The sequence below is a fragment of the Pantherophis guttatus genome, chromosome 13, assembly GCF_059756535.1.
Source record: "Pantherophis guttatus breed Tessera chromosome 13, ASM5975653v1, whole genome shotgun sequence".
NCBI lineage: Eukaryota > Metazoa > Chordata > Lepidosauria > Squamata > Colubridae > Pantherophis > Pantherophis guttatus.
Genome location: NC_142075.1, coordinates 3,838,052 through 3,852,678, shown reverse-complemented (window position 1 = coordinate 3,852,678; position 14,627 = coordinate 3,838,052). Strand labels below are relative to the sequence as shown.

At 43.1% G+C, this 14,627-nt stretch overlaps 1 protein-coding gene across 1 annotated transcript; it reads right to left on the bottom strand.

Moving 5' to 3' along the window:
* Positions 1-86: 86 nt before the first annotated feature.
* On the bottom strand, positions 87-12,114 carry CALML4 (calmodulin like 4). Its single transcript, XM_034435483.3, has 5 exons — positions 12,012-12,114; positions 11,882-11,912; positions 10,199-10,339; positions 3,904-4,092; positions 87-346 (listed from the first exon to the last, which is right to left on the bottom strand). Exons 1-5 carry the CDS (start codon positions 12,012-12,014, stop codon positions 249-251), a joined length of 462 nt encoding a protein of 153 aa, XP_034291374.1. The 5' UTR covers positions 12,015-12,114; the 3' UTR covers positions 87-248.
* Positions 12,115-14,627: the final 2,513 nt, after the last annotated feature.

The window sequence follows — 14,627 nt, the reverse complement described above, 5'->3', positions numbered from 1 at the left end:
TCCTGAGCACCTTTTTGACTACTTAAAAAAAAATCAAGGAAACTTAGCTGAAAAGGAAAATAAGCACATTAGATTTCACACAGAAAGAGCCAACATTTCTGCTTTTTATTAATCGTTTAACATATTTCTTTTTGTTTGCAACAAAGCATTTATTTTTTAAGACAAAAAGGCAGGAAGAGCCCAAGTTCCAGGAAGAATTGATGAAGGTTGCCTGTATGGTTGCCTTCAGCCAAGTATCTTTTTGCACTTCAATAATCATCAACTGGAAGCATGATTGACTGAATTAAGTCTTCATACTTCACCAGTCCGTTGTTTCCTGCTCTGGCATTCTTCAAAAGGGTATCCACTGTAAGCAATGGCAGAATAATTGAACCACTTCAGGTTACAGATATCCAGACTATTTATTTCAGATCTTTAATTAGGATGTCAAATTGTGGATGGGTGGGAGATGAAATTATGGTAATGCAACAGCTAAAGGAAACAATTGATGGAATAGGTGGTTCCCACATCACAAAGGCACATGATGTAGGAACCTGGTTTGAAGCAGGTTGAGGTCTCGGATAGGACTAATTTTATCTCCAAGTACAATATACAGTACTGACAGAGGAAGAAGAAACATCAGTTATGAGAGCTGACGAATTCCATGGATGGAAATCCTAAAGAGAAAACCAACTCAACGTGCTTGGGAAACACTGAAAAATGAGATTATAAAAACCCAATTTAAGACAATATCACAGAGAAAGCAAAACAAAAAACCCCGAATGAAGTCAGCATGATTGCACAAAGAAACCTCTGACAAACAGAGAGGAAGAAAAGAACAAGTATAAAAACTGAAAAGAGGGACATAGAAATACTGTAGATCAGTAGCCCTAACACTTAGATTTATATACCCCTCCATAGTGCTTTACAGAACTCTCTGAGCAGTTTACAAAGTCAGCATTTTGACCCCAACAATCTGGGTCTTCATTTTACCAATCTTGGAAGGATGGAAGGCCGAGTCAACCTTGAGCCCCTTCAGGATCGAACTCCTAGCTGTGCACAGAGTTTGCCTGCAATACTACATTCTAACCACTAAGCCACCAGGGCTCAGTGTTCTTAAAACTAAGAACAAACTAGAGAGCCAGCTAGATGAGTCAAATGTCTGAACCCAGAAAGTGATTAATTATAAAGAGGATATCCAAGAAGGAGGAGAAATATTGATTAAGCAAGAGCTTCTTGGTTGCTCCCAGCCACAAAATACATTTTTCTCCATGTTAAACTACAAAACCTCTAGTATTGCTTATTTCATACACCTGCCCTGGTTTTGATGGAGCTGTCTTAGCCTTCCTGTTGATTTCTCCTAGCACAGAATCTGAAACCACAAAGCTCTTAAAAATAGAGAAAATAATCATGAAATGTGTCTTAATTCAGGGGTCACCAACCTTTTGGACCTCAGGGACCACTAAATTCATAATTTTAAATCCCATGGACCACTAATATGATCTGCCTAATGACCGGCTGGGTGGGCGTGGCTAGGTGGTCATGTGGCTGGATGGGTCTGGTCAACTCGCGGGGCGCCTCGCCAACCTGTACTCGCCCCTCCCCTCTCAGCCACTCCTCGTCTCCCCACCCAGGCTCCTTAGGCCCTCTGCAGGAAGCAGTAGTTGGAGCAGAGCAGCCACCATGAGAAAGAGTTGGCAAAACAGCTCAGTTCAAGTTGGATCTGACCGAGAAGGAGGCTCAGCAGAAGCACCTCAGTGAGGACTAGGAGCATAGGCTTTCCAAGCAGAGGGAAGACGTGTGGGAATGCAAGACCAGGTACTGGCACCTGGAGGCTCAGTGGGCTGAGATGGTCAGCCGGTTCCAGGCCATGATGCTGTCCCACTGGAACAAAGTCCTCCGGCTCTTCGCCACCAGCGGCACTTCCTTCCAGCCTTCGTCCAAAGCCCCGCACCAGGAGGCTGAAGCAGACCCCAAGTCAGAATTTCTCCTCCCCTCCAACCTGCACAAAAAGAGCCTGATGGGGGAGACTCTCTGCAGCAACCCAAACGTTCAGTGCATGTATCCAGTGCAGGGGCCGTAGTTTGAGGACCCCTGATTTAGTGTAATATAAAAAATGCAAATACTTTTTTCTGCGGACCACCAAAATTTTCTCGTGGACCACCAGTTGGTGACCGCTGTCTTAATTGGTTTAATTTGAATTTAAATAAAATCACTATTAGTTTTTATCTCGAGTGCTTATTTTTTCAAAACTGGCCCTCTACCTGCTGTTGAGGATCCTAAAAGGTTTTTTTAAAAAAAGATTTTTATTTATTTATTTATTTTTAATTTAATTTGATTTATATGCCGCCCTTCTCCGAAGACTCAGGGCGGCTTACAGTGCGTTAAGCAATAGCCTTCATCCTTTTGTATATTTATACAAAGTCAGCTTATTGCCCCCACAAACTGGGTCCTCATTTAACCTACCTTAGAAAGGATGGAAGGCTGAGTCAACCTTGAGCCTGGCAAAATTCGAACCTGCAGTAATTGCAGGCAGCTGGTTCTTCTTAACACTGAGACTAGATGCTTGGTTTTTAACATACTCTACCAATTGACAGAATCCTGGGCCAAATTACCATATCTACTATGCTGAATAGAAACACTATGGAGTGGGGGGAAATCTGTAGGAAAAATGGTGTTCTGTGGTCCCCAGCTTTATCATTATGGTATGCCGGACTGTAATATTTATATTGATACTCTGGGAGATACAGTGATCCCAACACAACTGGATAACATATTCCCAGCAGCTAGGAAGATTGTTACCCCGTGCTCTCTCTCTGGCTGCTGGCTTCTGCCTAGTGGATACCCATGGGAGTCTGGTACATCTACAGCAGACCTGGGCAGTTTACAGCCCCTGGGCACATTCAGCCCTTTGTCTGTCTCTGTCCAGTCTGCATGAGGGCAATCGGAAATCAGAAATCAAATGTAAACAAGTGTATGCCATTCACACAATACAACTGCATTGCTTTTTATTTTGAAGGTGACTGCTATTTTCTTTTTAATGTACTTATGTGTGTGCATTCCTGCCTTTGCACCTTCACAGCCCTGTTGGTTCGGCTCTCTACAACATTCCTGGTTTCTCATGTGGCTCCTTGGGAAAATTAATCGCCCAGCCCTGATCTAGACGACATCAGGTTGGGGAAGACTCAGGCACACAAATTAACATATTTAATTAACAATGATACCCTGTTTCCCTGAAAATAACCCCCAACCAGAAAATAAGCCCTAGCATGATTTTTCAGGATGCTCATAATATAAGCCCTACCCCAAAAATAAGCCCCAGTTAAGATTGTCAGCCAGATAGATGCATTTAGTACTGTATTTACCTGAAAAGAAGACCTACCTGGAAAATAAGCCCTAATCATCTTGGAGCAAAAAATAATAGAAGACCCGGTCTTATTTTCGGGGGAAACACAGGTTTGTAACAGCCATTGATCGCTCCCTCTTCCCTTACATCTTCCTGTACAGTGGTACCTTGGTACTCAACTGCTTCAAACTCATTGAATTTGGTTATGGAGGCATTTTGACGTGAAAATGTTGTCCCAGTACTTGGCCTTTGTATTCATCGTGCTGCTATGGGAAGAGGGGAACCACTATGGGGAACGAACTGGAAGTCAGCCATGCTGGGAAGGTCGCTGCAAAAGGAGGGGGTCAGGAAGGCTATGCTGGGAAGGTCACCGACATAAAAAAAGGGACAGGCAGAAAGTTCTTCCCAGCCAAAACAAAGGGTCACATGGTAAGTCACCTGGTTTGTTCAGGACTCGTCCTTTTTAGTACCCATCAGGGCTCCCAGAATGAATTAACACCAAGTACTGAAGGGCCACTGTATTTGAGAAAAGCCGCCTTCCAAGGGTCAAGGCCCAGGGATCTTTGCATGAGACTCACCCTCTTCCTTGGATAGCTTTTCTCCAAGGTTCATTAGCTTTGCCTGCAATTCAGCCACGGAGATGAATCCGGTCCTTTGCTGGTCTACCATTAACATGGCCAGAAGGATTTCATTCCTTGGATCTTCCTGCTGCATTTGCCTATACATGATGGTCAGGAAAGTTGAAAAATCCAGTTCTTCATTGACATCTGTAAGTGAGAAGGAAGGTGCAAGCCCAGCACTGTATAAGAAGATACTATTAGAGCTTAGCGTGTCTAGAGTAGCCTATTTTCATCCTTAGCTGGTATGGAACCACATGTCAGTGTCATGGCTTTCTGCCACTTTGGAGTAAGGAAATGCACAAATACATTTTAAAATAGTCTTCCTACAATAAGGAGTACGATAGAAAGTTCCTGACCTCCCCAAACTCTGCCAAGAGTGAAATATCCTAGCCCTGCCCGCCTGCCCATGAGTGAAATAGCTCTGGCTTTACAGATGTCTTTGGAGATTCTCAGTCATCCTGGTCACGGTTGTCCCAAAGATTTTAAATTTTGTATGCAATGTTTTTATTCTTGACTGTTCACCGCCCTGAGTCCTGTGGGAGAAGGGCGGTATAAAAATCTAATAAAATAAATAAATAAAGATGCTTTTTCAAGAGGCAATTGGATTTTCCTTGAAAACATTTCACTTCTCATTCAAGAAGCTTCTTTAGTTCTTCAGAAGGTTGAAGGAAGTTCTTGGATGAGAAGCTGAATATCTTCAAGAAAAAACAAAGACAGTTCAGTTGACTTTTGAAAAAGTACCTTTGGGATAGCTTTACAGACCTTGCTCTACTCCCAACAGTCAAAAATGGCTCCAGGTATCAAAAGGTGAACCATTTCTGCTTCAGGCTAACATCCTAGTTTTCCATAATGACTAGATGCTTAATTTTTTTTAAAGGAAGGCCAAAAGATAAGTAATTTGAAACTCTGAAGGTTTCCTCAAACTGTCCCAATCATCTTTTCTCCTGCATCATCACAGCAGAATAGTTACAGATTAACAGAGTTGGAAGAGACTTTACCTGTCATCTAGTCCAACCCCCCCCCCCCCCCGCTCATGCAGGAGACCCTACACCATTTCTGACAAATGACAGTCCAATCTTTTCTTGAAGGTCTCAAGTGATGAAGCTCCCACAACTTCCGAAGGCAACTTCTGTTCCATGGGTTGATTGTTCTCACTGTCAGAAAGTTCCTCATTTCTAGGTTGAATCTCTCCTTGGTCAGTTTCCATCCATTATTCCTTGTCTGGCCTTCAGGTGCTTTGGAAAACAGCTTGACCGCCTCCTCTCTGTGGCGGCCCCTCAAATATTTGAAGACTGCTATCATGTCTCCCCTGGTCCTTCTCTCCTCTAGACTAGCCATGCCCAGTTCATATAACTGTTCTTCATATGTTTTAGCCTCCAGTCCTCTAATCATCCTGTTTGCTCTCCTATGCACTTTTTCTAGAGTTCAACATCTTTTTTATGGTGTGGTGACCAAAACTGGATGCAGTATTCTAGGTGTGGTCTTACTAGGGCTTTATAGAGTGGTATTAGTACCTCACTTGATCTTGATTGTATCCATCTGTTCATTCAATTTAGGATTACATTGGCTTTTTTGGCTGCCGCTGCACACTGCTGGCTCATATTTAGCTGGTTGTCCACTAAGATTCCAAGGTCCCTCTCACAGTCACTGCAATTAAGTCTGGTTTCCCCCAGTTTATATGTGAAACCAGGGCTTAATAGCAGTGACTGTGAGAGGGATCTTTGAGTCTTAGTGGACAACTGGCTAAATATGAGCCAGCAGTGTAGAGCGGCTCCTTGAATATGAACTATATTTCATATTTCAGCTGATCTTTCCTTAAAGTGTAGAGTTGTTTTCTTTTTATTTCTATAATACCAGAATAAAAAGAAAAATTTGCAGAACCAGTTCAATGATGACTCAAGTTCAAACTCTTCAAATTTAACAATTTTAGATGCTGACAAGAGTTCTAAAGATCCTTTGCCAATAGTGACTATATTCAAGCAGAAGTCCAAAAAAGCTCCCAATTCATTTAAACTGAATAAATCTGTGGAACAAAAACTGCTGAAATTTGCGTTTCAAAAGCTTACCCTGTTCCCAGTTTAGAAAATAACCTTAGAAGGGTAAGAATGCAAGATTATTTCCAGAAGGATTTATTTCCTTTAGAAAGATAACAAACCACGCAGTAGAGAATATATATAGCTCCAGGCTGAACTGTGCATTCTTGGTATTCTCTGAGCTGGGTTGCCGAACAGCAGCCCTCAAATCCCAGTCTGTGGCTTGTTGGGAACCGGACTGAGCAAGCAGTGGGCCAGCGAGTGAAGCTCCATCTGCGCATGCGTGGGATCTAGGATGCTTGTGCAAAACCATTCCTGTGGAAGACAATTTTTTCCCTGGAGCCAGGAAGGTTGGGGACCGCTGCTGTAGAACATTCATGCAGATGTTTTGTTACCAGTATATGTGCTGATGTTACTTGGATGAGTAATGAAATTTGCTGCAGAAAAACAATTCAATTCAGAGAATACCAAGAACCGAACGAATAACTAACAGATATGAAGAGCAGGATGTTGACAAAGCAAATGTTGCGCTGTTGTAAATACTGCATGGTGTTATAGTACCACAAATTTGGCCACAGAAATTTCAAAACTGGGGAACTATACAGAATATTCTGAACAGAGCTGAGATGGGAAGCTTGAAATAAAGCTAAAGGTTTCCCCTGTCCAGTCGTGTCCAACTCTAGGGGTTGGGGCTTATCTCCGTTTCTTAGCTGAGGGAGACAGCGTTCTCTGCTTCCATGGTCATGTGGCCAGCATGACTGTACACCAAAGGGACACGGAACACTATTACTTCCCCATCGCAGTGGTACCTATTTATCTATTCACATTTGCATGCTTTCAAACTGATAGGTTGGCAGGAGCTGAGGCAAGTAATAGGAGCTCACCCTGCCTCATGACTTCTTGAACCTTTTCAACCTTCTTGAACCTGGGCTGTCAATTTTCCATCTGATAAACTCATCATCTTTAACTTCTGAGCCACCACGCTCCCTTAGGCAAGCTTTATGAAGCTAGAATTTTTTTAAAAAAAGATGTGAAGTTGAAATTTTCCACCTCTATCCTGTCCTTTTGGAGGTGGAGAATTTTAAATTGGCCAACTTTAGTGTTAGAAAGGGTGGCACTGCCCCAATCAGACCCTGTACACAATCTGGGGATCCTTCTTGACTCACAGCTTCTGCTCAAGGAGCAGGTTGCAGCCATGGCTAGGAGAACTATTGTGCATCTTTGTATTGTGTCCCAGTTGAACCTGTTCCTTGATTAGCAAATTTTACTCAAAAGGACTACCATAATTGTAAATTGCATGGGCTGCCCTTGAGAGGCATGCAAAATGCAGTGGTGCAGGCAGTTATCTATGCCCCTAGAATGGCATGTTACACCTCTGCTCCATGAGCTGCACTGGCGGCCAGTTTGCTTTCAGGTTCAGTTCAAGGGGTTAGTTTTGATTTTGAAAGGCCGATAGGGCATGGAGCTGGGTTATTTATGAGCCATGGTGGCACAGTGGTTAGAATGCAGTACTGCAGGCTACTTCTGCTTGATTGCCGACTGCCAACAGTTTGGTAGTTCGATTCTCACTGGCTCAAGATTGATTCAGCCTTCCATCCTTCCAAGATCAGAAAAATGAGGACCCAGATTGTTGGGGGAAATATGCTGACTTTGTAAACCGCTTAGAGAGAGCTGTGAAACGATATATCCAAAGCACCAGAAGGCAGGACAAGAAGCAATGGATGGAAACTAACCAAGGAGCAAAGCAACCTAGAACTAAGGAAAATTTTTCCTGACAGTGAGAACAATCAACCAGTGGAACGCTTTGCCTTCAGAAGTTGTGGGTGCTCCATCACTGGAGGCTTTTAAGAAGAGATTGGACAGCCATTTGTCTGAATTGGTATAAGGTCTCCTGTCTTAGCAGGGTGTTGGCCTAGATGTCCTCCAAGGTCGCTTCCAACTCCTAGAATGTTTTATGTTCTTTAAACTCTACTTCAACAAGCTAAGAGAGAGATTAGGAAGGATTCTGTGGAATTGGGATCGTAGAAACACCCAGGAGCATAGAAGAGTTCAGAGGCCAATGCATAAATAAATGTCTTAAACGTATTTATTCATATGATAAATCATATTAACTATGTACAACAGAGATCAAGTCTCATGAGGAACAAACATAAGAAGTGAGAGATGGAGAAAGCAAAGTAGAAAAGGTTGGAGGGGGTTTTATACTCAGGGTAAGCCCCTCCTTTCCACATGGGTGGAGACACTCTCTGCCTCCACTGGTGTCTATATGACACGTGCCAAAGGCTTGCAAATACTTGACAGATTCCATGGATGGGTATCTTAAAAGGAAAACAGGTTAAGGTGCTTGGGAAATCCTGAAAAATGAGGTGATGAAGGCCCTAGCAAAATAATACCACAAAGAAGGAAAAACAAGACACCAGACAAGACCAGCACGGTTGCATAACGAGTTCTCTAACAAACTGAGGGAGAAAAAGGTCAAATATAAAAAATGGAATGAGGGACACATAATTAAAGCAGAAGGCCAACAAACATCCTGAATCTACAAGGAAAGCCAAGGCCCAGAATGAGCTAAGACTTGCAACAAATATTTAAAATAATCTAAAAAGTTTCTTTCAATATGTAAGGAACAAAAAGGAAGTCAAGGAAACGATAGACCCAGTAATGGGAGTAGATGGCAAGAAGGTGTCAGGCAGGACGGAGAAATTCCCATTTGGCTGAGGGAATCCGGTTGTAGTGTAGAGCTTGCTAGCGAGGTGATTAGATTGTTTGTAAGACTCTGGATGTACGCCCCTGTTTACTGTTTATACTTTTTAACTGTTTGTCAGTTTTGGCTGTTGCTATTTTAATTGTGTGAGTCACACAGTCACATAAGTGAGATGGGCGGGTATGTAAATTCAACAAATAAATAAATAAAGGCAAATTAACTATTAACCACAGTGGAAATTTAACATTCTTTACTTTTAATTTGGAAAGATATGGAAAAATCATGCTAAGAAAATTTATTTATTTCCAGCTTCAAGTGGCATGATGATGACAAAATGGACTGATGGGCCAAGATTGATGGCTCATCTATCCCTGAAATATTGTTATGTATATATTATGATCAAATTTAAATTTATAGTATAATAGAGGGATCAAGACCATGTGAAGTGTTAGTGCTGGTTTATAATGCCTTAGTAAGACCACACTTGGAATACTGCATCCAGTTTTGGTCACCACAATATAAAAAAGACGTTGAGATTCTGGAAAGAATGCAGAGAAGAGCAACAAAGATGATTATAGGGCCCTGGAGGCTAAAGCATACAAAGAAGGAATTGGGTATGTCTAATCTAGTGAAAAGAAGGACTAGGGGTGACATGATAGCAGTGTTGCAGTATTTGAGGGGCTGCCACAAAGAAGATTCTCCAAAGCACCTGAAGGCAGGACAAGAAGCAATGGATGGAAACTAACCAAGGAGAGAACCAGCCTAGAACTAAGGAGAAATTTCCTGGCAGTGAGAAAAATTAATCAGTGGAACGACCTAACTTCAGAAGTTGTGGGTGCTCCGTCACTGGAGGCTTTTAAGAAGAAACTGGACACTCATTTGTCTGAAATAGTATAGACTCTCCTGCTCAAGCAGGGGGTTAGACTAGATGACCTCCAAGATCCCTTCCAACTCTGTTATTCTATGTTATTTCAGCCCCCTTTTTAATGATCCTTAATGTAGACCTTTCTCTTTTCTCATCTACTGAACTTTTAAGATGAATTAATACATTTACAGCAGATCGTTAGAATAGAATAGCATATATTTGTAGAGAGCCCAAGGTAGTTCCTCCTTGCTTTCACACATATATTTTAAAGGTAAAAGGAAATCAGCCTCTGGTATCAGCGTCCTACTAGAAAAATGTGCTTAGCTTGAGTGATCATACATTTTCCAGGTTCAATTAAGACTTGTGGACTTCAATTCCCAGAATTCCCCGGCCAGCCATACTTGCCAAGTTGGAAGACCCCTGTTTTGTACCATGGATATATAGCTGCATCCCCTGGAATCTTTCCAGATGGTGCCACTGGCACACTCTTTTTCTCTGGTAGAACCACACATGACTGGGAATATATATGAATTACATTTAATGTTAATTAAATATGCACATTTGGCTGATTTCCAAATTTTAAGTGGGGGGGGGGACGGGACGGACAGCAGAGGAAAGGCAGGGAGGAAGGGAAATCTTCCTGACACTTACCGATTTTGTGGAGCTGAAGGTGCCTGGCCACCTCTCCGAGAGTTGGGCTGGTGCCCAAACTGCGCATGACAACTATCAGATCGCTGGCCTTGATTCTGCCTTTCTGCCTTTTGTCATAGAGGGAAAAACATTCCTTGAATTCTGTGCAGGAGAAAAGGAGAAGGACCACGGGAGGATTTCTGAGGCTGGGAGGCAAGGAACGTCCTGCTCTCCTCTGGGCTCAACTCTCCACAGTAGGGAGGATAAAGCCTAAAGCTTATTTCTGGGTTTTGGCAAAAATGGCAAATGGCTGTAAATGCAGGCTGGTTGCTGTGTCTCCAAAATATGATCACATAATTGTCATCAGAATTATGGAACCAGGTTATGAGTATCTTTTTGGGGGGGAGGGGGGTCTGTCATAACTTTGAAGAGTTGCTAAGCAACTGGTCATAAGTCAGGGACTTACCTGTAACTGGTCTAAGTCAACTCCTGAGCTTCCATGGCTGATAATGGACTTGAATCTGAGTTTCTAGGGTCCTGTCCAAGTCCTTCACCCCTGCATGTCAACCCTGAAGCTGACCTGACCGAAGCCATTTCGAAGCTTCAGTGTTGCCACACTGGAGCTGAGGGATGGGGCGGGGGGATAGAGATAGCTGGGGTTTTGTAGCCAAAACAAAATACTTTCTCCTGGGAACCAAGGACATCCTCACACCTGGTCAGAGAGAGAGGAGGAGTGACGTTACCAGGCAACCAAATGGCACCTTGATGGTGACTGATTGTTTGGGGAAAGGAAAATTTTTTTACTTTTAATTAGGTGAAAACTGTGGGAACCTTCAGAGTCGGTTTTCACCAGAACTGTGTCAATATGATGCATCCAATAAAAGTATTCTTTGAGGAATCTACCTGCCTCGGAGTTTTGTTTGCTATGGGTGCATTACTTGGAACCCTGACATTGCAGTTATTGGATTAGCCAGTGAGGTATACAAAGCCTCAGATGCAGGTGATCTTCTGGGTCTCTTATCTTAGCTCAGTATTTCTCACTAAGTTTCTCACAGTGCTAAGTTTCTCACAGCACTGCCGGCTGAAGTCCACCCATCTTCAAGCTACCAAGGTTGAGAAACACTGTCTTAGCTGATGGCTGGTGCCCCCTTGGTCTTGAAAGTGCCCCCACCCAGAAGGACAGCTTGCTCTTCTTCCAGAAATCCTACCGGGTCCCTTCTATCCTGGCATTTATACTCCCCCCCCCCAAGCAATATAATTGCTAACTCTTCAAAAGGACAATACAGCAAGAGGTCACTGACATGCTAACACAGCCCTGAAATGCAAGCCAAGAATTGTAGCATTTTTAAAGAATGCAAAGAGTGCAACCGACACTCTTCAGATGGGCAGGAACTTTTTTACCTAAGGATCAGTTGCAGGTTTCATAGATGAAGTTGTACAAAAATATTTTCCATCACATGTTTTTGAGATAATGAAGTTGACCCCTCAATGGGCAAGAAATCTAAAACTACGCCAAATGGAAATCAGCTGAATGATAACACGTGTCCCTCCTGGTCTTACAAATTCTTTCGTAGGGAAGTGGGAAGGGACCTGACCTGCTCTCCCAGAAAGCTGGAGTGAAGTTTTCTCAAGGAAGATCAGAACACAAGAAGTAATAAAGAGAAGGGTAGGAAGCTGCCCTTTCGAAAAGAGACAGATACGTACCATTGATCTGATCCTGGGTTAGAAACTTTGCCTGCAAAACAAAAAGGAAAAACAACGATGAAACAGCGTCATTTTGCTCTACCAAATAAGATTCCCCATCCACAATCCTGGCCAAATTGTCCCCAGTCACCATTGGAAGCTTTTGGGGTGCTGATGCTGGTTTTCCTCCAGCTGTCCTGCCTGCCTTCCACCCCCAGCTTCCTCGTTGATGAAGGGGCAAAGTCCGCTCATCCCAGAGAGTGGTAGCAGGTGTAATAAATACCTTTTGTTGTCGTGGATACAATCCAGGTTGTGGGTCAAATTTCAGCGGAAGTGATAGCTGTTAGCCAAACAACAGCAACCAGACTGGGACTCTTCTGTGATGGCAGCAATTATTTTACAGCTCCCTCTTCTTGACAAGGACTTGAATTTTTTACTGCATAGAGCAGATAAGACAACCATCTTCCCAAAGCCTTCAAGTATTCAGTTGGATGCCAATGGCTTCATTATCTCCAGCCTCCTTCAAGGCAGGTTAAGTAGGTTGCAACCCAAGTGTGCTCATTTGCAAAGCCTGAACATGTTGCTTAACACAAAAAGAGGTTACTCCCTTACAAGCTGGCTTTCTAGGCATTGGAAGAGGCTGAAATGGCTGAATATTTAGAATGATCCACCTAAAATTTCATATATATTTTTTTGCAGGAGACATTTTGAGTACAATTACTAACAGCAATATAAGAATATATTTTTACTTCTGTATCCTTTAGTTTAGTTTAGTTTAGTTTAGTTTAGTTTACTTTATTGCCATTGCACCTCGTACAACAAAATTAAATGCCATCTTCAGTGTACATTAAAGGTAAAGGTAAAGGTTCCCCTCGCACATATGTGCTGGTCGTTCCCGATTCTAGGGGGCGGTGCTCATCTCTGTTTCTAAGCTGAAGAGCCAGCGCTGTCCGAAGACGTCTCCGTGGTCATGTGGCCGGCATGACTCAACGCCAAAGGCGCACGGAACACTGTTTCCTTCCCACCAAAGGTGGTCCCTATTTTTCTACTTGCATTTTTTACCTGCTTTTGAACTGCTAGGCTGGCAGAAGCTGGGACAAGTCACGGGAGCTCACCCCGTTACGCGGCACTAGGGATTCGAACCGCTGAACTGCCGACCTTTCGATTGACAAGCTCAACGTCTAAACCACTGAGCCACCATGTCCTAACTTTAGTGTACTTTATAACTATAAAAATAAAACACAAACACACATCCTTCACATTCTATACAATTGAATTGAAAACCCCTGATACTGTATTAATATTGCACCATACAGTAGAATTCAATATGGTTATTGCCCTGGGACAGAAGCTGTTTTCCAGCCTATTTGTCCTTGTTTTTATTATCCTGTACCGTCTGCCAGATGGTAATAGTTCAAAAAAAGGGCGCCCAGGATGAGATGGGCACCTTTAAGAATGTTTTGAACTTTCTTAAGGCAGCGGGAGCTATCAGGCTCTTCCAAAGAGGGGCAAAGGCAACCAATGACCAATGACGTTGGCCCTCTGGAGCGCTGTCCTACCTGCCACTGTGCAATTGGCGAACCATACACAGGTGCAGTAAGTTAAAATACTCTCTATGGTGCAGCGGTAGAAGGTCACCAGCAGTTTTCCATTCAGTTGTTGTTTCCTGAGAAGTCTCAGGTAGTAGAATCTCTGCTGGGCCCTTTTGACCAGTGCTGCAATGTGAGCACCCCAGGTCAGGTCCTCTTTTATGATAACACCCAGAAACTTAAAACTGGCTACTTGCTCCACTCGGCCTCCATTGATAATCAAGGGCTGGATGTCTGATCTATTCCTTCTATAGTCCACTATAAGCTTCCTGGTCTTATTGGTGTTAAGGATCAAATTATTGTCTCCACACCACCACAAAAGCAACCGGTCCACCTCATCTTGATAGGCACAGAGATGAAGAGAGGCTAAGCACAGTATCTCCCTTATTAATGAGAGGAAATTGCCACCATCTTTGGTTTCTGGTCAGAAGTGGCCTGGGCTGGTTCAAGGGCTGCCTAGAAGCTTGTGTATCAAGGACAACCAATAAATATAATCAATTCAGCAGTAAGTAAATCTTAAGATTCATGAAATGTGACGGTTGAAAGGGATTTTGGAGATCATCTAGTCTCATCCCCTGCTCTTTGCAGGAACCTACTAGTGCAGCAATCCTGAGTAATGACCATCCGGTTTCTGTTGAAACATTTTGAGCAAAGGGGAGCCCACCGTAGCACCTTTTCAGTGTAACACCTGTTACCAAAGGCATAGAGTCCTGAGATCCATGAGGCCCCACCACTCCAGGAGGATGATTAGCTCTCATTTTCATGCAATTCCTCATTTTCAATTGGATCTCTCTTGGTAAAGCCTCCACCCAGGGGCTCTTGTTCTATTCTCAGATAATACAGGGGATGGTAATGAATTCATTCCTCTTCTCTGGGACAACCTTTCAACTATCAGAAGACGGCTACCATGTCTCATTTTTTTAGACTAAGCATATCTGGGTCTTGTCTACAAGCCCCTCACGATGCCTGTTGTTCTTTTTTTGCACAGGACTCTTTCCAGTTCTTCAGCAATATATTGACTTACGGTCCAATAATTGCAGAGGAGAAATGAGGGCTTCCCTTGATTGTGATACTAAACTTCTGTCAACGCAGCCTTGGATTCATTGTGTGTGTGCGTGTGTGTGTGTTGCACACCAATCACACTATTGGTTCATGTTCTGTTGTGACCTCCAAGACAC

Excerpts from the sequence above, each read along its gene's own strand:
- CALML4 (XM_034435483.3), bottom strand. Across the intron at positions 10,340-11,881 it reads AACCCAGGATCAGATCAATG|AATTCAAGGAATGTTTTTCC; the intron begins GTACGTATCTGT and ends TCTCCTGCACAG. Across the intron at positions 347-3,903 it reads AAAGCTATCCAAGGAAGAGG|TGGATACCCTTTTGAAGAAT; the intron begins GTGAGTCTCATG and ends CATTGCTTACAG.